A 22174-nucleotide genomic window follows, 5' to 3' on the forward strand; every position below is an offset into this window, starting at 1 on the left:
ATGCCAGCCTGAGTGGCTGGGGAGCAGTCACACAAGGAAAAAATTTCCAGGGAGTGTGATCAAGTCTGGAGACTTCTCTCCACATAAATATACTGGAGCTAAGGGCAATTTACAAGGCTCTAAGCTTAGCAAGACCTCTGCTTCAAGGTCAGCCGGTATTGATCCAGTGGGACAACATCACGGCAGTCGCCCACGTAAACAGACAGGGCGGCACATGAAGCAGGAGGGAAATGGCAGAAACTGCAAGGATTCTTCGCTGGGCGAAAAATCATGTGATAACACTCTCAGCAGTGTTAATTCCGGGAGTGGAAAACTGGGAAGCAAACTTCCTCAGCAGGCATAACCTCCACCCGGGAGAGTGGGGACTTCAGCGGGAAGTCTTCCACATGATTGTAAACCGTTGGGAAAAACCAAAGGTGGACATGATGGCGTCCCGCCTGAACAAAAAACTAGACAAATATTACGCCAGGTCAAGGGACCCTCAGGCAATAGCGGTGGACGCTCTGGTAACACTGTGGGTGTACCAGTCAGGGTATGTGTTCCCTCCTATGCATCTCATACCAAAAGTACTGAGAATCATAAGGAGATGAGTAAGAACGATACTCGTGGTTCCGGATGGGTCAAGAAGGACTTGGTACCCGGAACTTCAAGTGATGCTCACGGAAGAACCGTGGCCTCTACCTTTAAGAAAGGACCTGCTCCAGCAGGGGCCTTGTCTGTTCCAAGACTTACCGCGGCTGCGTTTGACGGCATGGCAGTTGAACGCCGGATCCTGAAAGGGCATTCCAGATGAAGTCATCCCTACCCTGGTCGAAGCCAGGAAGGATGTAACCGCAAAACATTTTCACCGCATTTGGCGAAAATATGTTGCGTGGTGTGAGGCCAAGAAGGTCCCTACAGAGGAATTCCAACTGGGTCGTTTCCTACATTTCCTGAAAACAGGACTGTCTATGGGCCTGAAATTAGGGTCCATTAAGGTTCAAATTTCGACCCTGTCAAATTTCTTCCAGAAAGAACTGTCTTCAGTGCCTGAAGTTCAGACGTTTGTAAAAGGGGTACTGCATATACAGCCTCCTTTTGTGCCCCCAGTGGCACCTTGGGATCTCAATGTTGTTTTGAGTTTCCTAAAGTCACATTGGTTTGATCCACTCACCACTGTGGAATTAAAATATTTCACATGGAAGGTGAAGATTCTATTAGCCCTGGCTTCAGCCAGGCGTGTGTCAGAATGGGCGGCTTTATCATATAAAAGCCCTTACTTAATTTTTCATTCTGACAGGGCAGAATTGAGGACTCGTCCTCAATTTCTCCTTAAGGTGTTTTCTGTTTTTCACATGAACCAACCTATTGTGGTACCTGCGGCTACTAGGGACTTGGAGGACTCCAAGTTACTTGACGTTGTCAGGGCCCTGAAAATATGTTTCCAGGACGACTGGAGTCAGAAAATCTGACTCGCTGTTTAGCCTGTATGCACCCAACAAGATGGGTGTTCCTGCTTCTAAGCAGACGATTGCTCGCTGGATTTGTAGTACAATTCAGCTTGCACATTCTGTGGCAGGCTTGCCACAGCCAAAATCAGTAAAAGCCCATTCCACAAGGAAGTGGGCTCATCTTGGGCGGCTGCCCGAGGGGTCTCGGCTTTACAACTTTGCCGAGCTGCTACTTGGTCAGGGGCACACCCTGACTGAGGAGGACCTGGAGTTCTCTCATTCGGTGCTGCAGAGTCATCCGCACTCTCCCGCCCGTTTGGGAGCTTTGGTATAATCCCCATGGTCCTGACGGAGTCCCCAGCATCCACTTAGGACGTTAGAGAAAATAAGAATTTACTTACCGATAATTCTATTTCTCGTAGTCCGTAGTGGATGCTGGGCGCCCATCCCAAGTGCGGATTGTCTGCAATACTTGTATATAGTTATTGTTACAAAAATCGGGTTATTCTTGTTGTGAGCCATCTTTTCAGAGGCTCCTTCGTTGTTATCATACTGTTAACTGGGTTCAGATCACAAGTTGTACGGTGTGATTGGTGTGGCTGGTATGAGTCTTACCCGGGATTCAATATCCTTCCTTATTATGCACGCTCGTCCGGGCACAGTATCCTAACTGAGGCTTGGAGGAGGGTCATAGGGGGAGGAGCCAGTGCACACCACCTGATCCTAAAGCTTTTATTATTGTGCCCTGTCTCCTGCGGAGCCGCTAAACCCCATGGTCCTGACGGAGTCCCCAGCATCCACTACGGACTACGAGAAATAGAATTATCGGTAAGTAAATTCTTATTTTTCATATGATCTTATTATCAAGCGGCGGCTGTGGAGGAGAAGCTGGGAGAGAGGTAAAGTGGAGAAAGATAAAGTACCAACCGATCAGCATATAAGTGCCATGTTACAGGCTGTGGGTCTAATTCATGTTTGTACGCAAATGCAATTGCGGTTCTTTAGGCTACAGAGCTGTATATGCCGGTTGAGCTTCTCTCCCGAGACACAGAGAGCGATCACAACTGTTAATTTATGCACGCAAAGAAAACGCTGTCTGAACTCCCCATTACCACCCCCAAATGCTGTCTTCCTGTCACTCACTCTGCGACTAATTTCTCAATGCGACCGCCATCACAATTCACTGTATTTTCCCAACCACTTCCCTTACACTCCCCCCTACACCTCCAAACAGCCACTTCCTGTCAGTCACTCTGTGACAAAGTTGTCACTGCGATCAGGATTGCATCGGCACTTTCGCGCATGCCCATTGTGATCGCAGCGCACACACACAGTTTGCTGATAATTACTCTGTTGCGTGATAATCAGCCCTTGAATACAAACATGAATTAGGCCCTGTGTTTGAAAAACGTCAAGAGCCGTTTGGTTGTACGCTATCTCTCTCCAAGCTTTGATACATCTCCTCATATGTCTTTAAAAAAAAACGAAACAGAAGAACAAATAAGATTTTACTCACCGGTAAATCTATTTCTCGTAGTCCGTAGTGGATGCTGGGGACTCCGTAAGGACCATGGGGAATAGCGGCTCCGCAGGAGACTGGGCACAGCTAAGAAAGATTTAGGACTACCTGGTGTGCACTGGCTCCTCCCACTATGACCCTCCTCCAGACCTCAGTTAGGATACTGTGCCCAGAAGAGCTGACACAATAAGGAAGGATTTTGAATCCCGGGTAAGACTCATACCAGCAACACCAATCACACCGTATAACTCGTGATATGATACACAGTTAACAGTATGAACATAACAGAGCCTCTCAACAGATGGCTCAACAATAACCCTTTTAGTTACCGATAACTATATACAAGTATTGCAGACAGTCCGCACTTGGGACGGGCGCCCAGCATCCACTACGGACTACGAGAAATAGATTTACCGGTGAGTAAAATCTTATTTTCTCTGACGTCCTAGTGGATGCTGGGGACTCCGTAAGGACCATGGGGATTATACCAAAGCTCCCAAACGGGCGGGAGAGTGCGGATGACTCTGCAGCACCGAATGAGAGAACTCAAGGTCCTCCTCAGCCAGGGTATCAAATTTGTAGAATTTTGCAAATGTGTTTGCCCCTGACCAAGTAGCAGCTCGGCAAAGTTGTAAAGCCGAGACCCCTCGGGCAGCCGCCCAAGAAGAGCCCACTTTCCTTGTGGAATGGGCTTTCACAGATTTAGGGTGCGGCAGTCCAGCCGCAGAATGTGCAAGTTGAATCGTGCTACAGATCCAGCGAGCAATCGTCTGCTTAGAAGCAGGAGCACCCAGCTTGTTGGGTGCATACAGGATAAATAGCGAGTCAGTCTTCCTGACTCCAGCTGTCCTGGAAACATATACTTTTCAGGGCCCTGATTACGTCCAGTAACTTGGAATCCTCCAAGTCCCAAGTAGCCGCAGGCACCACAATAGGTTGGTTCACATGAAAAACTGATACCACCTTAGGAAGGAATTGGGAATGAGTCCTCAATTTCGCCTTTCCCATATAAAATACAGATAAGGGCTTTTGTCAATTCTGATACACGCCTGGCCGACGCCAAGGCCCACAGAATGACCACTTTCCACGTGAGGTATTATAGCTCCACGGATTTAAGTGGCTCAACCCAATGCGACTTCAGGAAATCCAACACCACGTTGAGATCCCACGGTGCCACTGGAGGCACAAACGGGGGCTGACTATGCAGCCCTCCCTTAACAAAAGTCTGAACTTCAGGCAGTGAAGCCAGTTCCATTTTGGAAGGAAATCGATAGAGCCGAAATCTGGACCTTAATGGAACCCAATTGTAGGCCCATAGTCACCTCTGACTGTAGGAAGTGCAGAAATCGACCTAGCTGAAATTTCTCCTTTGGGGCCTTCCTGGCCTCACACTACGCAACATATTTCCACCATATGCGGTGATAATGGTTAGCGTTCACTTCTTTCCTAGCTTTAAATAGCGTAGGGATAACTTCCTCCGGAATTCCCTTTTCCTTCAGGATCCGGCGTTCAACCGCCATGCCGTCCAACGCAGCCGCGGTACGTCTTGGAACAGACAGGCCCCCTGCTGCAGCAGGTCCTGTCTGAGCGGCAGAGGCCATGGGTCCTCTGAGATAATTTCTTGGAGTTCTGGTTACCAAGCTCTTCTTGGCCCACCCGGAACAATGAGTATAGTTCTTACTCCTCTCCTTCTTATTATTCTCATTACCCTGTCTTCTGAGAAAGTCTGCTTCTCAGTTGTCCACTCCAGGAATGAACACTGCTGACAGTGCTAACACATGATTTTCCGCCCATCGGAGAATCCTTGTGGCTTCTGCCATCGCCCTCCTGCTTCTTGTGCCGCCCTGTCGTTTACATGAGCGACCGCCGTGATGTTGTCTGACTGGATCAGCACCGGCCGGTGTTGAAGCAGGGGTCTAGCCTGACTTAGGGCATTGTAAATGGCCCTTAGTTCCAGAATATTTATGTGTAGGGAAGTCTCCTGACTTTTCCATAGCCTTGGAAGTTTCTTCCCTGTGTGACAGCCCCCCAGCCTCGAAGGCTGGCATCCGTGGTCACCAGGACCCAGTCCTGTATGCCGAATCTGCGGCCCCCTAGAAGATGAGCACTCTGCAGCCACCACAACAGCGACACCCTGGCCCTTGGAGACAGGGTTATCCGCCGATGCATCTGAAGATGCGACCCGGACCACATGTCCAACAGATCCCACTGGAAAATCCTTGTATGGGACCTGGCGAATGGAATTTCTTCGTAAGAAGCTACCATCGTTCCCAGGGCTCGCGTGCATTGATGCACCGACACCTATATACGTATTAGGAGGTCTCTGTCTAGAGACGACAACTCCTTGGACTTCTCCTCCGGGAGAAACCCTTTTTATCCTGTTCTGTGTCCAGAACCATACTCAGGAACAGTAGACGCGTCGTAGGAAACAGCTGCGACTTTGGAATATTCAGAATCCAGCCGTGCTGTTGTAGCACTTCCCGAGATAGTGCTACTCCGCCGAACAACTGCTCCCTGGACCTCGCCTTTATAAGGAGATCGTCCAAGTACGGGATAATTATTTCGGCCATTACCTTGGTAAATACCTCGGTGCCGGGGACAGACCAACGGCAACGTCTGGAATTGGTAATGACAATCCTGTACCACAATTTAGAGGTACTCCTGGTGAAGAGGGTAAATAGGGACATGCAGGTAAGCATCCTTGATGTCCAGTGATACCATGAAATTCTCCAGGCTTGCAATAATCGCCCTGAGCGATTCCATTTCGAACTTGAACCTTCGTATATAAGTGTTCAAGGCTTTCAATTTTAGAATGGGTCTCACCGAACCGTCTGGTTTCGGTACCACAACATTTTGGAATAGTAACCCCGGCCTTGTTGAAGGAGGGGTACCTTGATTTCACCTGCTGGAAGTGCAGCTTGTGAATTGCCGCCAGTACTACCTTTCTCCGAGGGCAGCAGGCAAGGCTGAGGTGAGGTAACGACGAGGGGGAGTCGCCTCGAACTCCAGCCTGTATCCCTGTGATACTATTTGCAGAACCTAGGGATCCACCTGTGGGCAAACCCACTGGTCCCTGAAGTTCCCGAGACGCGCCCCTACCACACCTGTCTCCACCTGTGGAGCCTCAACGTCAAGCGGTGGACTCAGAGGAAGCGGGGGAAGATTTTTGATCCTGGGAACTGGCTGCTGGTGCAGCTTTTTCCTTCTTCCCTTGTCTCTGTGCAGAAAGGAAGCGCCTTTGACCCGCTTGCTTTTCTGAAGCCGAAAGGACTGTACCTGAAAATACGGTGCTTTCTTAGGCTGTGAGGAAACCTGAGGTAAAAAATTTTTCTTCCCAGCTGTTGCTGTGGATACGAGGTCCCAGAGACCATCCCCAAACAATTCCTCACCCTTATAAGGCAGAATCTCCATGTGCCTTTTATAGGCAGCATCACCTGTCCACTGCCGGGTTTCTAATACCCTCCTGGCAGAATGGACATTGCATTAATTCTGGATGCCAGCCGGCAAATATCCCTCTGTGCATCCTTTATATATAAGACGACGTCTTTAATATGCTCTATGTTACCAAACTACTATCCCTGTCTTAGAGTATTAATATTATCTGACAGGGTATCAGACCACGCTGCAGCAGCACTATTTATGCTGAGGCAATTGCAGGTCTCAGTATATAACCTGAGTGTGTATATACAGACTTCAGGATAGCCTCCTGCTTTTTATCAGCAGGCTCCTTCAAGGTGGCTGTATCCTAAGACGGCAGTGCCACCTTTTTTGACAAACGTGTGAGCGCCTTATCCACCCTAAGGGATATCTCCCAACGTGACCTATCCTCTGACGGGAAAGGGTACGCCATCAGTAACTTTTTAGAAATTACCAGTTTCTTATTGGGGGAACCCACGCTACTTTACACACTTCATTCATTCATCTGATGGGGGAACAAAACACTGGCTCCTTTTTCTCCCCAAAAATAAAACCCTTTTTATGTGGTACTTGGGTTAATGTCAGAAATGCGTAACACATTTTTCATTGCCGAGATCATGTAACGGATGTTCCTAGTGGATTGTGTATATGTCTTAACCTCGTCGACACTGGAGTCAGACTCCGTGTCGACATCTGTGTCTGCCATCTGAGGTAACGGGCGCTTTTTTGAGCCCCTGATGGCCTTTGAGATGCCTGGGCAGGCGCGGGCTGAGAAGCCGGCTGTCCCACAGCTGTTTTACGTCATCCAGCCTTGTAAGGAGTTGACATTGTCGGTTAATACCTTCCACCTATCCATCCACTCTGGTGTCGGCCCCACAGGGGACGACATCCCATTTATCGGCCTCTGCTCCACCTCCACGTAACCTTCCTCATCCCACATGTCGACACAGCCGTACCGACACACAGCACACACACAGGGAATGCTCTGACTGAGGACAGGACCCCACAAAGTCCTTTCGGGGAGACAGAGAGAGAGTATGCCAGCACACACCAGAGCGCTATATAATGCAGGGATTAACACTATAACTGAGTGATTTTTCCCCCAATAGCTGCTTGTATAAACAATATTGCGCCTAAATTTAGTGCCCCCCCTCTCTTCTTAACCCTTTGAGCCTGAAAACTACAGGGGAGAGCCTGGGGAGCTGTCTTCCAGCTGCACTGTGAAGAGAAAATGGCGCCAGTGTGCTGAGGGAGATAGCTCCGCCCCTTTTTCGCAGACTTTTCTCCCGCTTTTTTATGGATTCTGGCAGGGGTATTTATCACATATATAGCCTCTGGGGCTATATATTGTGATATATTTGCCAGCCAAGGTGTTTTTATTGCTGCTCAGGGCGCCCCCCCCCCCCCCAGCGCCCTGCACCCATCAGTGACCGGAGTGTGAAGTGTGTATGAGGAGCAATGGCGCACAGCTGCAGTGCTGTGCGCTACCTTGGTGAAGACTGATGTCTTCTGCCGCCGATTTTCCGGACTCTTCTTGCTTCTGGCTCTGTAAGGGGGCCGGCGGCGCGGCTCTGGGACCGAACATCAATGGCCGGTTCCATGCGGTCGATCCCTCTGGAGCTAATGGTGCCCAGTAGCCTAAGAATCCCAAGCTACCACCAGTTAGGTAGGTTCGCTTCTTCTCCCCTTAGTCCCTCGTTGCAGTGAGTCTGTTGCCAGCAGATCTCACTGTAAAATAAAAAACCTAAAATATACTTTCTCTCTAGGAGCTCAGGAGAGCCCCTAGTGTGCATCCAGCTCAGCCGGGCACAGGATTCCAACTGAGGTCTGGAGAAGGGGCATAGTGGGAGGAGCCAGTGCACACCAGGTAGTCCTAAAGCTTTCTTAGCTGTGCCCAGTCTCCTGCGGAGCCGCTATTCCCCATGGTCCTTACGGAGTCCCCAGCATCCACTAGGACGTCAGAGAAAATGGCTATAACCCTCTTTGTATTGGTAAGAACAGCCCCTGATGCAGCTTTCATTTGCAAACTTGGGCTCCAATTCTGTTTCCTGACCATATCAGTTCCACATTTAGGTGGTTGTGGAAACCAAAAGGTATAAATAGCCTACTCTGTTTCCTAATGATAATACTTATTAAAGGCAGATACAAACAAACGTGGAAAGTTGTATCACAGAAAACTAGCAAAACTGTGAACCTTAGTTTAAACTTGTTGACTATGTGATGACCTTGTGTAATGTCCATGCTCTCTCTGCACTGTTCTCTCCCAATGGCGTGAGCTCTCTCTGTGTAATACATTCACTGGCATCTCTTTTCTCCCTCAGGTTGCTGTTCTGCTGTTGGTTTCCCTGGCTGCTTCGGGCTGAGATGCGATCTTAACCCTCTCTTCCACCAGCCCTGCAACTTCTAAGCCCTGCCATTTGGAGCCACAGACTGCCTCCTCCTTCTGTCTGTCTCCCGACTCCCCAGTGCCTTGTCCAATGTTCCTCTGATACAGAGGCCCCTCTGTGTGTCACTGTTCCATTCAGTGCAGAAGAAATTCCTGGAGGAGGGGGTGATTACATTCCTGCTTCATTCTGGTCTTACTCGCTTCTCTGCCAGAACCTTCTGCTGGACAGCCGGGGTTGGCACCACCTCTGTCCCTTCTCTAACTGCCATTTACTCTGTTACCTTACAAGGAACTACACCCACAAAATCCTGCTCCTGACACTCCGCAACATCACTCATATCCCTACTGATAAGACACTTCCACTAAGCATTTGATGGAACCATCTACTCATCCTCATTAGTCCACTGAACCCCAACTAGATCATATAGGCTTGGCCAAACCGCCGGTTCTATGATATATTGCCTGGCACCGCACATGTGCCATAAACTTGCGTCATCTTGTACAAGAACGTGGATGTGATGAGAAAAATGTCCACAGTCCCCTAAGGGTATAGTTTGTTTTTCCAGTTAGAACAAAAACTAAGAACAGATAAGAGACCAGAGTTGATAGGAAGACAGAGTTGATAGGAAGACAACAGATAAATTGTGTCACTGGCTGTATCCTCTGCACACAGCTTTGGCAGCCACTTTGTGAGTTATACCAGTGGTCCTTGCATGCCATCCAGTTACTAAGAGCTAGCATCATCACTGAGGCAAGGAATGGGCCACTGTAACTGTAGAAGCTCCGTATAATTACTAGGAAATGTAACACTCCATTCCCTATACTTAGTCACCTACCAGTACCGAGCCTGGTCTCTTGTAGGATTACTGAAGTTGTAAAACACGTCAGATGTATAGATGAACTTGGAACTGCAGCTGATTCTGAGTGGGATGCGGGTCCAAATGTGGGCACATTCCATGGCGGACGGCAAGCGTGGTAGAAAGCAATAGTAGACTATACAACTGCAACCATGAATACGCACACAGATGGAGACTGAGAGAGCGGATGGATTAATCTGTCCGTGGACATTCTGTGAAATGGGCGTTTCTGGGCAGTGACCGTTTGATGGCGCCTCGTGGGAGTGTCATGGCTCCCTTGCTCGTTTGAAGCAGATGGAGCGCCTGTTTCTGCTGGATCTTTTTGCACCCAGCATGGGGTGTGTGTACAGTAAACAGCAATACTACTGATGACATGAAAACAGTGGGCGGGCTGGGAAGCTGCATGAAGGCTGATGGATCATCAGCATACATGAGGGGATACTAGCATTAGCATAAGATAGCAAGCAGGCAGAATAGCAGTTCCTGGTGCACCCAACTCAGAATCAGGCCCTTTGCCTCTACTAACATGTTGGATTTGCACAATCGGTATGTACTTCAGGTCTTTCCGCTGTAGACTCCCACATCTCTCCAGGACTCCAAGCATTGGCCTTTTATACCATGTGAATTTACAGAGACATAAGTCTGTCATCAACTCTGTAATCTGTGATGTCTCAATTGGCCTCTATCATCCTGTCTCTAGTTTGTGAGGTTTCACTCAGTCTCTGTAATGCCGCCGATGGTCTGGGGCGTCTCACTCTATCACTGTTTTCTTGTTGTTGGTGTTCAACGTGTCAGTGTATTTCTGTTATCCTGTCTTTGCTCTGCAGTGTCTCAGTCAGTCACTATTATACCATCTCTAGTAACCTGTGATGTCATCATATTTCTGTTATACCATGTCTTCTGTGTTATATCTCAGCATGTTTCTAGACACTCGTGTCTCAATCTCTTACCATTATGCTGTTTTTAGTCTGCTACTGTTCTTCTTATCTATCTGCAGTTGAGTGATTTATGCCTCTCTTCATAGACTTCTGTCCTGAACCTGTGACCTCTCTCTCATTGTGTACACAGTGGGATACATATCTATCTCTCCTGTCCATTGTCTGTCTCAATTTAGAACATCCTTTCTCTAATGTCTCCCAATTATTGGTGTTGTCATCCTATACCTAGTCAGTGAATATTTTGATTTCTTCCTGTCATCTTCTGCCTGGTCTAGTCTGTGATGTTCCCATCATGTGTTTTCTCTGTCAAACTCCTAACATTATGTATTTTCTATCAAATACTTATCATCCTGTGTCTTCTCTGTGATGTTCCTATCATCCTGTCTTCTCTGTGATGTTCCTATCACCCTGTGTCTTCTCTGTGATGTTCCTATCGCCCTGTGTCTTCTCTGTCATGTTCCTATCACCCTGTGTCTTCTGTCATGCTTCTATCGCCCTGTGTCTTCTCTGTCATGTTCCTATCATCCTGTGTCTTCTCTGTCGTGTTCCTATCGCCCTGTGTCTTCTCTGTGATGTTCCTATCACCCTGTCTTCTCTGTGATGTTCCTATCACCCTGTGTCTTCTCTGTGATGTTCCTATCGCCCTGTGTCTTCTCTGTCATGTTCCTATCACCCTGTGTCTTCTGTCATGCTTCTATCGCCCTGTGTCTTCTCTGTCATGTTCCTATCATCCTGTGTCTTCTCTGTCGTGTTCCTATCGTCCTGTGTCTTCTCTGTCGTGTTCCTATCGCCCTGTGTCTTCTCTGTGATGTTCCTATCGTCCTGTGTCTTCTCTGTGATGTTCCTATCATCCTGTGTCTTCTCTGTGATGTTCCTATCATCCTGTGTCTTCTCTGTGATGTTCCTATCATCCTGTGTCTTCTCTGTGATGTTCCTATCATCCTGTGTCTTCTCTGTGATGTTCCTATCATCCTGTGTCTTCTCTGTGATGTTCCTATCATCCTGTGTCTTCTCTGTGATGTTCCTATCATCCTGTGTCTTGATGTTCCTATCATCCTGTGTCTTCTCTGTGATGTTCCTATCATCCTGTGTCTTCTCTGTGATGTTCCTATCATCCTGTCTCTTCTCTGTGGTGTTCCTATCATCCTGTGTCTTCTCTGTCATGTTCTTATCACCCTGTGTCTTCTCTGTGATGTTCCTATCGCCCTGTGTCTTCTGTCATGTTCCTATTGCCCTGTGTTGTCTCGGTCGTGTTCCTATCATCCTGTGTCTTCTGTCATGTTCCTAACACCCTGTGTCTTCTGTCATGCTCCTATCATCCTGTGTCTTCTCTGTCGTGTTGCTATCATCCTGTGTCTTCTGTCATATTCTTATAATTCCCAGTCTACTCTGTCATATTCATACCATCCTGTGCCTATTATGTGATGTTTCCATCATCCTGAGTCTACTCTGATATTCCCATATATCTGTGTCTACTCTGAGATGCTCCTATAATCCTGTATCTTGTGGGATGTTCCCATCATCCTGTATCTTCTCTGTGATTTTACCACCATACCTTGTCTTCTCTGCCGTAGTGTGTGAATGCTCTGTATCTTCCTATTATCCTGGCCTTAGTCTGTGATAGTTGGTATCTTCCTATCATCCTGGCCTTAGTGTGTGATAGCTCTGTATCTTATCATCCTGCCCCTAGTGTATGATAGCTGGGTATCTTCTTATCATCCTGCCCCTAGTGTATGATAGCTGGGTATCTTCCTCTTCCCATAATCCTGGCTTTAGTGTGTAATAGCTTGGTATATTCCTATCATTCTGTATGTAGTCTATGATAGCTCTGTATCTTTCCGTCAGACTGACCATATTGTGTGATAGCTCAGTATCTTCCTATATTCTTGTATCTAGTCTGTAAATGCTCGGTATCTTCCTATCATCTTGCCTCTAGTCTGTGTATGTTCTGTATCTGCCTATCATCCTGGCCCTAGTGTGCGATAGTTTGGTACAGTATTTTCCCATCATCCTGCCTCTAGTCTGTGATAGCTCGGTATGTTCCTAACATCCTGGCCCTAGTGTGCGATAGTTTGGTACAGTATTTTCCCATCATCCTGCCTCTAGTCTGTGATAGCTCGGTATGTTCCTAACATCCTGGCCCTAGTGTGCGATAGTTTGGTACAGTATTTTCCCATCATCCTGCCTCTAGTCTGTGATAGCTTGGTACAGTATATTCCTATCATCCTGCCTCTAGTCTGTGAATGCTCGGTATCTTCCTATCATCCTGGCCCTAGTGTGCGATAGCTCTGTATCTTCCTATCGTCCTGCCTTTAGTCTGTGATAGATTGGTACAGTATATTCTTATCATCCTGCCTCTAGTCTGTGATAGCTCGGTATCTTCCTATCATCCCGACCCTAGTGTGTGATAGCTCTGTATCTTCCGATCATCCTGGCCCTAGTGTGTGATAGCTCGGTACAAGCTTGGACTGGCCCACAGGGGTACGGGGAAACCACCGGTGGGCCCCTCTGCATGGGCCCCCCACCTCTTGCTCTAAGGATCAGGTTCCAGACTGTGCACTTGAAATATACATTATACATATGAAATCTTATACTGGGCTGTGGTGTATATCATCCTGGCCCTAGTGTGTGATAGCTTGATATCTTCCTATAATCCTGGACCTAGTCTGAGATAGCTCGGTATCTTCCTATCATCCTGGCCTTAGTGTGTTATAGCTCATTATCTTCCAGGCTGTAGTCTGTGATAGCTCTGTATCTTCCTATCATCCTGGCCCTAGTGTGTGATAGCTCTGTATCTTCTTATAATCCTGGACCTAGTCTGAGATAGCTCGGTATCTTCATATCATCCTGGCCTTAGTGTGTTATAGCTCATAATCTTCCTATCATCCAGGCTGTAGTCTGTGATAGCTCTGTATCTTCCTGTCAGCCTGACCCTATTGTGTCATAGTTCGGAATCTTCATATCATGCTGTATCTAATCTGTGATAGCTCTGCATCTTCCTATCATTCTGTATCTAGTCTGTAATAGCTCAGTATCTTTCTATCATCCTGTATCTAGTCTGTGATAGCTCGGTATCGTCCTATTATACTGGCCCTAGTCTGTGACAGCTCAGTATCTTACTAGCATCCTGACTCTAGTCTTCCTATCAGCTTTTTTTCTAGTATCTTTTTTTGTGTGTCCTAGTTGCAATAACTCTGTTCCCTATTAGGCGAGTTGGTTCCAGTGCCGGGTGTGTTGTTCTGAAGACACTGCCCACAGACCTGACCTAAGACACCTTGTCACCCCATGCATAACTAACTAGTCACCGCATGCATCCCCTCCTCTGTACATAGACTGGGGTATTCCGTGTGCTGTGAGTGATGAGTATCTCTGTACATTGTGCTAAGTGTTAGCTAGCACACCCCACCTGGGGTTTAATGGGCTATTCAGAATGCAGGGAGGCTCTTACACCGTCTATAGAGCATATATACAGATGGCAACTTATGTAGAACATGCAATATATGGTTACTTTTGAAATGTAAGGACCAACGTAGAGTACATACACAGTGGTAGTGATCTGTATAGTTATATATATATATATATATTCATGCAGTAGATTGACTACCTGTGTACAGATATGGAAGCAGTCACATATATGTGGAGGTATATAGGACACCTTTGTGAGGAAGTGTATTAATATATGACCCCTGTGGGCAGACGTCACTAATTCTCTCATATAGCAGATCCCGCATATTCTCCTTGAAACCTATTCTGGGGCCTGTTCCTGTAACCCTGCGTAAAATTTTGTGATCTGCCTGTAACTTGTGGTCTTACTAACCTTGTATATGGGACATGTGGATGTATGTCAGATAATAAACTGATTTAAATATTGATCTTTGTCACAAGTCTGTATTTTACTTACAACTGCTTAGTTTTTTTTTATTAGTGTTATTTTTCCCACTGTTTTAAATCACTTAAAAATGCAGTGAAACGTGACCAGGGTTGGTCAAACTGCATACAGCTGGAGCTCTGCGTAACCTCTGATCCTCTGCAGCTCTCCCAAAATCCCTTTCAAACCTCTAAACTCAGCTGCCCACATCTTCAGGGTATATTGTAAAGGTAAAAAAAATCAAAAGTGAGGTTGCAGTAATTTAAGCTACTAAGCGCTATAAGGTCCCTTTGTGCCAATCCGATCATTGGTGCAAGAGATGCATCTACTTAAGCCAAGAAAGTGCTCGGACAGACGTTTTTTCTTTGCCTTGCTTCACTAAAATGGTCACTGCTCGGCTCCCTTTTGCAATAGATTAATGTTTCACACACCTAAACCTTCGTAGACTAATGCTTCATAGCAGTGTGAAAACAGCATCAAATCCATCCAGTGGACTTAAGATCAGCCCAAACAAAGATATGACAATTTTTTGGGGGGCCCATTTATCTTTGATTACATATGCAATGAGATCTGGCCACAATATTACTGGCCAGAATCGCATTGCAATATGCAATCACTTCGGGTGAATGTATCAATATGCACCTGCAGGGTTTCGGAGCCTGTCCCTGTGATGTGCTGGAAGGTCTTCTGGGGCTTCTGCGCATGCGTGGTCCCGCTGACCACACATGTACAGCAGCCATTTCCAGGGAGGGTTCTGGCGGAACTCTGCCAGATAAGACTGCAATTTGTAGCCCACAGGATACAGCGGGCTACCGCCATCTTCACATGGCAGTAGCCAATCTGGCAGCATCGCATCCCCCATAGAAACCTATGGGGCCTGCGGCTGCCAGTGGGAATGGCGGGATCGCAGCATGCTTTGGGAGATATCTGCTATGGTCCCTCCTGCATACATTCAGTGAATACTTAGTATAAAATAAAGGGGCCTGTCAAGAAAATATTATGTAGAAAGGAAGAGATCCCAATGTTGTTTTATTTTGTTGGTGGCTTTTCCTGTAGCATGGATTTATTTTAGACGCTATTTAGTAATATGCTTTTCTCATTAAAATGTATTAATCACACACTGCCCTCTAGTGGTTAAAATATGTCACTTTACCATCAGCAAATGCACTCTAAAAGTATTACTAAAATTGTCACTGCTCGGCTCCCTTTTGTCAGATTAATGTTTCATATACAGTACCTAAACCTTCCTCAACAAATGCTCTATAGAACTGTGAAAACTGCATCAAAATCCATCCAGTGATTCTCAAAAAAAACAGAAAAGACAGCTACCAGGGACTTTATTTTATACTATGTAGATATATCTACATATACATATATACAAATACATACATAGCCAAACATTGTATAACGCCACGCCTTCAGTGTTAAAGCATTAAATCCTTCATGGTAAATGCGTAACAGAATGGTGAGAGATTCAAACTTCTAGCCGTTTCTTCAGCTCCCAGATATTCAATGGGTTTTGTGCTTGCATGCAAGAGAAGTGCTAGCTCCTAAACCAGAGCCGTATGTAGCACCCCAGTGTAATAAACACTCCAAAGATTGTACCATACACCACACAGGCCAAAAATCAATATTATATTTGTACAGTGGAACAAAACTCACTGCCGGACACCATCACAGCGTCCCTGCAGTCACAGCGTCCGGCAGTGAGTGGTCTTCCAGTGTCATAAGGGTCATATACTCAAGATTACATTTTGGTTTTAAGGTGGAAAGCTGGAATCCTTTGAAGTCTGCATGAGAAGACAACTGAGCCCGCACCGTGTATGATTCCCAAATTCTAAGGAGTACAAATATAAGGGATGCACTTAATATATGCGTTGTTGGGATCCTGACAGCAGGTGAAATGCCAACGGTCGGAATCCCAAACAACACAGGTTATATTCCCACTTGGTTGGTGGGTCCATGCCACCAACGAGTGGGAATATAACGAGGCCCGAAGCGCGGCGAGCGCAGTGAGCCCATGAGGGGACTCGCTCCTGGGATTGCGACAGACGGGATGCCGATGTCGGTATAGTGACAGCCGGCATCCAACCTGCTGGTACAACATAAGTATTCCCAAAGAGAAAATACAGATATTGATTTATCACTAGATTGTTAGCTCTTCAGAGCAGGGCCCTCTTTCCTCTTGTTGTCAAAGCCCTCTTCTCGGCACATTTCACTCACAGCTCTCTCCTACTCAGCGACCATCTTTACCCGCTTTTTCTCCTGCTGGTAAAGGCTCATCTCTATCTATGGCCGCCAGCGCCAAGTAGTACGATGATCACTCCCTCGCTACTTACATCTTAGCTGTATTATGTTTTGAGAATTGTGGTGCTCTTTGTTACCTGTACTCTATTTTTGTTATTTATTTACTGTAATGCTAAGTTTTGTCTCCCTGTACTGTCCTTTGTACGGCGCTGCAAAACACTTTTATAAACAAAATGTCATAATAATAATTGTTGCCAGTTTTCGACAGATTGAATACACATTGCAACAAGTTCGATGCTCTGCCCAAAAATACCAGTTATGGTAAGACAGAGGACCGCACATCTTGACATGAAGTTAAAAAGGAATGAATTCATCTGGTATAGTTATTTCCCAAATGTCTCTTGCACCTCTCGCAGGGATTGGTTCCAATAACCACCTGGCATTGGAAACGACAGTGAGGTATTTGCCTTGGAGCCCTGTCAGCAGTGCTCTGTCTTCAAGTTGTTGGGTTTCCTCAGCAGACACTTCATCCATACATTGCCATGTATCGCCAATGTCGATGAGACCTGTTAAGAGAACAGACAAGGTGACCAACTTATTCTCTGATTGGAGTGGTTGATGTTGTATTACACACAATAGGTAAATGTAACAGTGCTAGTGATACAGGGGTCCAGGCAGCTCCAGTGGTGGGGCTGCAGCACAGTCCAAATTTCAAATAGTGGTTCCACCAACGGTCATCCCAACCTGACTCATTGGCAGTTGGTGTGGCTCCCCTGTTTGAAATTTGGACTGCGAGGCAGCCCCACCTTTGGAGCCGCAACTGGATGTGTCTATTTAAAAAACAAAGTGAAGTTCCGGGGAAAAGAGCCCTTGCGGTAAAGGGTGCCGGACTCCGGGTGCACATGCTTCGGCGAGCGCGTGTCCGAAACGGGGGCGCGGCCACGCAAATTAGGGGACGTGGCCACGCCCACGTCATTTTAGGGGGCGGTACAGCCCACAGACGCTACTATAGAGAGCGTCTGTGGCCGGTGACGTCACTGTTGGGGGCGTGCCCAGCACCTCCGTCGGTGCTGGGCTTCCCCCAGCCCTCTCCCAATGCGTGAATGGATGCCGCGCGCATGCGCACGGCATCTATACACGCCGGGAGGGCAGGAAGCGGGCGGCTGTTCTAGCAGGGCGCAGCAAAAGGGGCAGGGCGCGGTGCCCTGCTAAAACAGCCTAGAGTGAACACTACTGATCAGTTTCGGTGATGTCAGAACGACACTGATGAGAGAAGCTCCCTGGCAGAGCAGAGAAGAGGAAGACGCACTGGGCAGCAAAGGAAAGCAAGGAGAGAACTCCTCGTCCCTGCTTTTCTCCATTTGTACAGGCAGTACAGTGTTAAGTTTCTCAAAAAAGATGAGAAGCGCCTCACTTCTCCCATCTATATAAATACATTTCCAATAAATCCCCTTTATAGCCAAAGGGGGCTGCAGGAATGTGTAAGGAGAAATGAAAAAGCTGAGAAATCACTGATTTCTCCCTACTTTTCATGTAACTAAGGGGGTCATTCAGAGTTGATCGCATGCTGCCAATTTTCGCAGCGCAGCGATCAGGTCTCTACTGTGCACGTGTATGCACTGTAATGCACACGCGCGTCGTACGGGTACAATGCGGATCGTTGCTGAGCTATGGCTTTAATGAAGTATCCGTACGCACAGCCAATCGCAAGATTGACCAAAAGAGGGCATTTATGGATGTCAACTGACCGTTTTCTGGGAGTGGTAGGGAAAACGCAGGCGTGTCCGGGCGTTTGGAGGACGGGTGTGTGACGTCAATTCTGGCACCAAAAAGACTGAAGTGATCGCAAGGGCTGAGTAAGTTCAGACCTACTCTGAAACTGCACAAAATGTTTTTGCAGAGCTCGGCTGCACAGGCGTTCGCACACTTGCAAAGCAAAAATACACTCTCCCCCCCTTCCCCCCCCGTGGGCGGCGACTATGCGTTTGCACAGCTGCTAAAAACAGCTAGCGTGCGATCAACTCGGTAGATACCCCCTAAATACAGAGAAAACAAAAGTATGGCTTTCTCCAGCTAAATTGTCATATTTTTGTTTATTAAATAAACTCAGAATGTGTTCAAGTCAGCACACTCTAAAAGCTACCTTCTGGGGATTGAGTAGTGCAGAGACCAGGGGTGGCCAAATCGTTTCTCACACACCCCTAACAGCTAATCTTTTCCAGACCAGTACCTTTGGGATGAATTCACCACACAATATGCCCGTCAGCAGTCAGTAATGACTTCACCTGTGCACCAGCTAGGAACCATTAGGGGTCTTTGAGTATCAATTGTGGCCATTTCTGATACAGACTATGGGGCATATTCATCAAAATGACCCTTAAGAGGCGCGATACTTTGTTATAGGACTCACGGCATTAGTACCATATTACTGGAGCATTTCAGGATTGCTCCGATGCAGGAACAGCTGCTCTGACAACAGGCCCCTAAAGGTAGAATCTGCATCAGCTGCACTTTGGCTCAAATGAGTAAGTGCTGCTGATGTATTCCTTAAAAATAAACACATAACTTAGTCGATTATTAGGTTTATTCAATTCGGAGTGATGCAGTGCACCCATCACCTGCACTTACGGTAACTCCTAAATGTCAAAATGTCATATTTTAGTACACACCCCTATAGAGCTGCAAACTAAACTGTGTGTTTAGGGGCAAAATTAGGCTGCCAGGTTTTCAACAATGGCACATCACCCACAATTCACCCCCAATTAAATTGACCCTATGGTTTGTTTACGACAGTGACTGTTTTAAAGGTGACTAAATTAATTTTACAATGTGAAAATTATTCATTGTGTATATGTGTAACTACAATATGCTGAACACTTACCTGCAATGACTCCCCTGCCAAACCGTTCTCCTTGTTCTATTAGCTGCTGCACCTGCTCAGCTGACTTTCCAAATCTTTTCTGAAGAATATCTCTCCAGTCCTGTCCCTCCCAGTCCTGCACTGCAATATGTACAGCAATGGTGCTGTTCCTGTGATCAGCCAGCAGAGGGCGCCAACGCGTTTCCACGGTTTTCACCCCATTCAGGATTAGGCCGGCATAGGGCTGGCGGAAGGACAGGCACCCGACGCGCATGGCTCCGGCAATAGCTTGCTGCAGTCACTGTGTATCTGGTTATGTGTCATTTGTCCACAGCTGCCACTGCTTGCAGGTCACAGTTATCCATCGCTCAGCTTCACTGCCTACAGAGACATCAGTGAAATCTTATTCATATATGTGTGTGCATTACTATATATACAGATGTAGCCATGCATGCCGGTGAGCGCTCCATTAATTTCTAACGGAATGATCGCAGGATGGGAATAGTGTAAGCCTGGCACGCCATGCAGCATGGTGCATCACAGCAAGGTGGTGCATGGCTACATCTGTATAATATAATATAATATAATATTTTATATATATATATATCTATATATATCTATATATATATATCTATATATATATATATATATACACATACATACATACATATACATACTAGGTGATTCATCGCGCCCTACGGGCGCTCTTCACACCGTCGTTAGGGGCTACGCCCCATTAACCCCTGCACTCCTTTGAACATTCGCAGGCCGGTAGATAACAGAACCAGAAACGCAGGGCAGTATAGAGGGCATACAGAAATGTTGTCCGGTTGAGAAAAGATAGAGAGGCGTGGTGGGGGGGAATGTACAGAAATGCTGTGCGATCGGTAAAGGACAGGGAGTGTCAGGGTGGTAGGGAGAGGATAAAGAGAGGCAAGGTGTTAGACAGAAAATACCGTTGCAAGAGGCTACGACCCATTAACCCCTGCACGGGCTTCAGCTGTGCTATAATTGTTATTATATGGAGTATTACCTTCACAAAAGTTTATGCTATTGGGTAAATATTGCAAGGGGGAAGGGCATGCAATTGTCAAGGGGGCGTAGCCCTTTGTGAGGGCGTTTAGAGTGGCGGCAGGGCACAATGAATAATAAGAATTTACTTACCGATAATTCTATTTCTCGTAGTCCGTAGTGGATGCTGGGGACTCCGTCAGGACCATGGGGATTAGCGGCTCCGCAGGAGACAGGGCACAAAAGTAAAAGCTTTAGGATCAGGTGGTGTGCACTGGCTCCTCCCCCTATGACCCTCCTCCAAGCCTCAGTTAGGATACTGTGCCCGGACGAGCGTACACAATAAGGAAGGATTTTGAATCCCGGGTAAGACTCATACCAGCCACACCAATCACACCGTATAACCTGTGATCTGAACCCAGTTAACAGCATGATAACAGCGGAGCATCTGAAAAGATGGCTCACAACAATAATAACCCTATTTTTGTAACAATAACTATGTACAAGTATTGCAGACAATCCGCACTTGGGATGGGCGCCCAGCATCCACTACGGACTACGAGAAATAGAATTATCGGTAAGTAAATTCTTATTTTCTCTGACGTCCTAAGTGGATGCTGGGGACTCCGTCAGGACCATGGGGATTATACCAAAGCTCCCAAACGGGCGGGAGAGTGCGGATGACTCTGCAGCACCGAATGAGAGAACTCCAGGTCCTCCTCAGTCAGGGTGTGCCCCTGACCAAGTATCAGCTCGGCAAAGTTGTAAAGCCGAGACCCCTCGGGCAGCCGCCCAAGATGAGCCCACCTTCCTTGTGGAATGGGCATTTACATATTTTGGCTGTGGCAGGCCTGCCACAGAATGTGCAAGCTGAATTGTACTACACATCCAACTAGCAATCGTCTGCTTAGAAGCAAGAGCACCCAGTTTGTTGGGTGCATACAGGATAACAGCAAGTCAGTTTTCCTGACTCCAGCCGTCCTGGAAACTATATTTTCAGGGCCCTGACAACATCTAGCAACTTGGAGTCCTCCAAGTCCCTAGTAGCCGCAGGTACCACAATAAGCTGGTTCGGGTGAAACACTGACACCACCTTAGGGAGAAACTGGGGATGAGTCCGCAGCTCTGCCCTGTCCGAATGGACAATCAGATATGGGCTTTTTTGAGACAAACGCCGCCAATTCTGACACTCGCCTGGCCGAGGCCAGGGCCAACAGCATGGTCACTTTCCCTGTGAGATATTTCAAATCCACAGATTTGAGCGGTTTAAACCAATGTGATTTTAGGAATCCCAGAACTACGTTGAGATCCCACAGTGCCACTGGAGGCACAAAAGGGGGTTGTATATGCAGTACTCCCTTGACAAACTTCTGGACTTCAGGAACTGAAGCCAATTCTTTCTGGAAGAAAATCGACAGGGCCGAAATTTGAACCTTAATGGACCCCAATTTGAGGCCCATAGACACTCCTGTTTGCAGGAAATGCAGGAAACGACAGAGTTGAAATTTCTTCATGGGGCCTTCCTGGCCTCACACCACGCAACATATTTTCGCCACATGTGGTGATAATGTTGTGCGGTCACCTCCTTCCTGGCTTTGACCAGGGTAGGAATGACCTCTTCCGGAATGCCTTTTTCCCTTA

General features: G+C 47.0%; 2 protein-coding genes across 5 annotated transcripts in view; one reads left to right on the plus strand and one right to left on the minus strand.

The window, feature by feature from the left end:
• Window positions 1-14417, plus strand: part of CLIP3 (CAP-Gly domain containing linker protein 3) — a 121115-nt gene extending 106698 nt beyond the window's left edge. For all 3 annotated transcript variants that reach the window (XR_010183152.1, XM_063937915.1, XM_063937914.1), the window contains exon 15: window positions 8688-14417. Coding sequence is in view for 2 of the 3 variants with exons in the window: in XM_063937915.1 (XP_063793985.1) it covers window positions 8688-8742 (55 nt within the window). In the remaining variant the exon portion in view is untranslated. The remainder of the gene's footprint in view (window positions 1-8687) is intronic.
• A 1318-nt stretch (window positions 14418-15735) lies between these two features.
• Window positions 15736-22174, minus strand: part of LOC134949378 (EOLA-like protein) — a 63819-nt gene continuing 57380 nt past the window's right edge. For both annotated transcript variants that reach the window (XM_063937917.1, XM_063937916.1), the window contains exons 2-3: window positions 19544-19903; window positions 15736-17228 (exon numbers count right to left, since the gene is read on the minus strand). In XM_063937917.1, coding sequence (XP_063793987.1) covers window positions 17017-17228; window positions 19544-19796 — 465 coding nt within the window. In that variant the 5' untranslated portion in view covers window positions 19797-19903 and the 3' untranslated portion in view covers window positions 15736-17016. The remainder of the gene's footprint in view (window positions 17229-19543; window positions 19904-22174) is intronic.

The sequence above is a fragment of the Pseudophryne corroboree genome, chromosome 8 (genome assembly GCF_028390025.1).
Source record: "Pseudophryne corroboree isolate aPseCor3 chromosome 8, aPseCor3.hap2, whole genome shotgun sequence".
Classification (NCBI taxonomy): Eukaryota; Metazoa; Chordata; class Amphibia; order Anura; family Myobatrachidae; genus Pseudophryne; species Pseudophryne corroboree.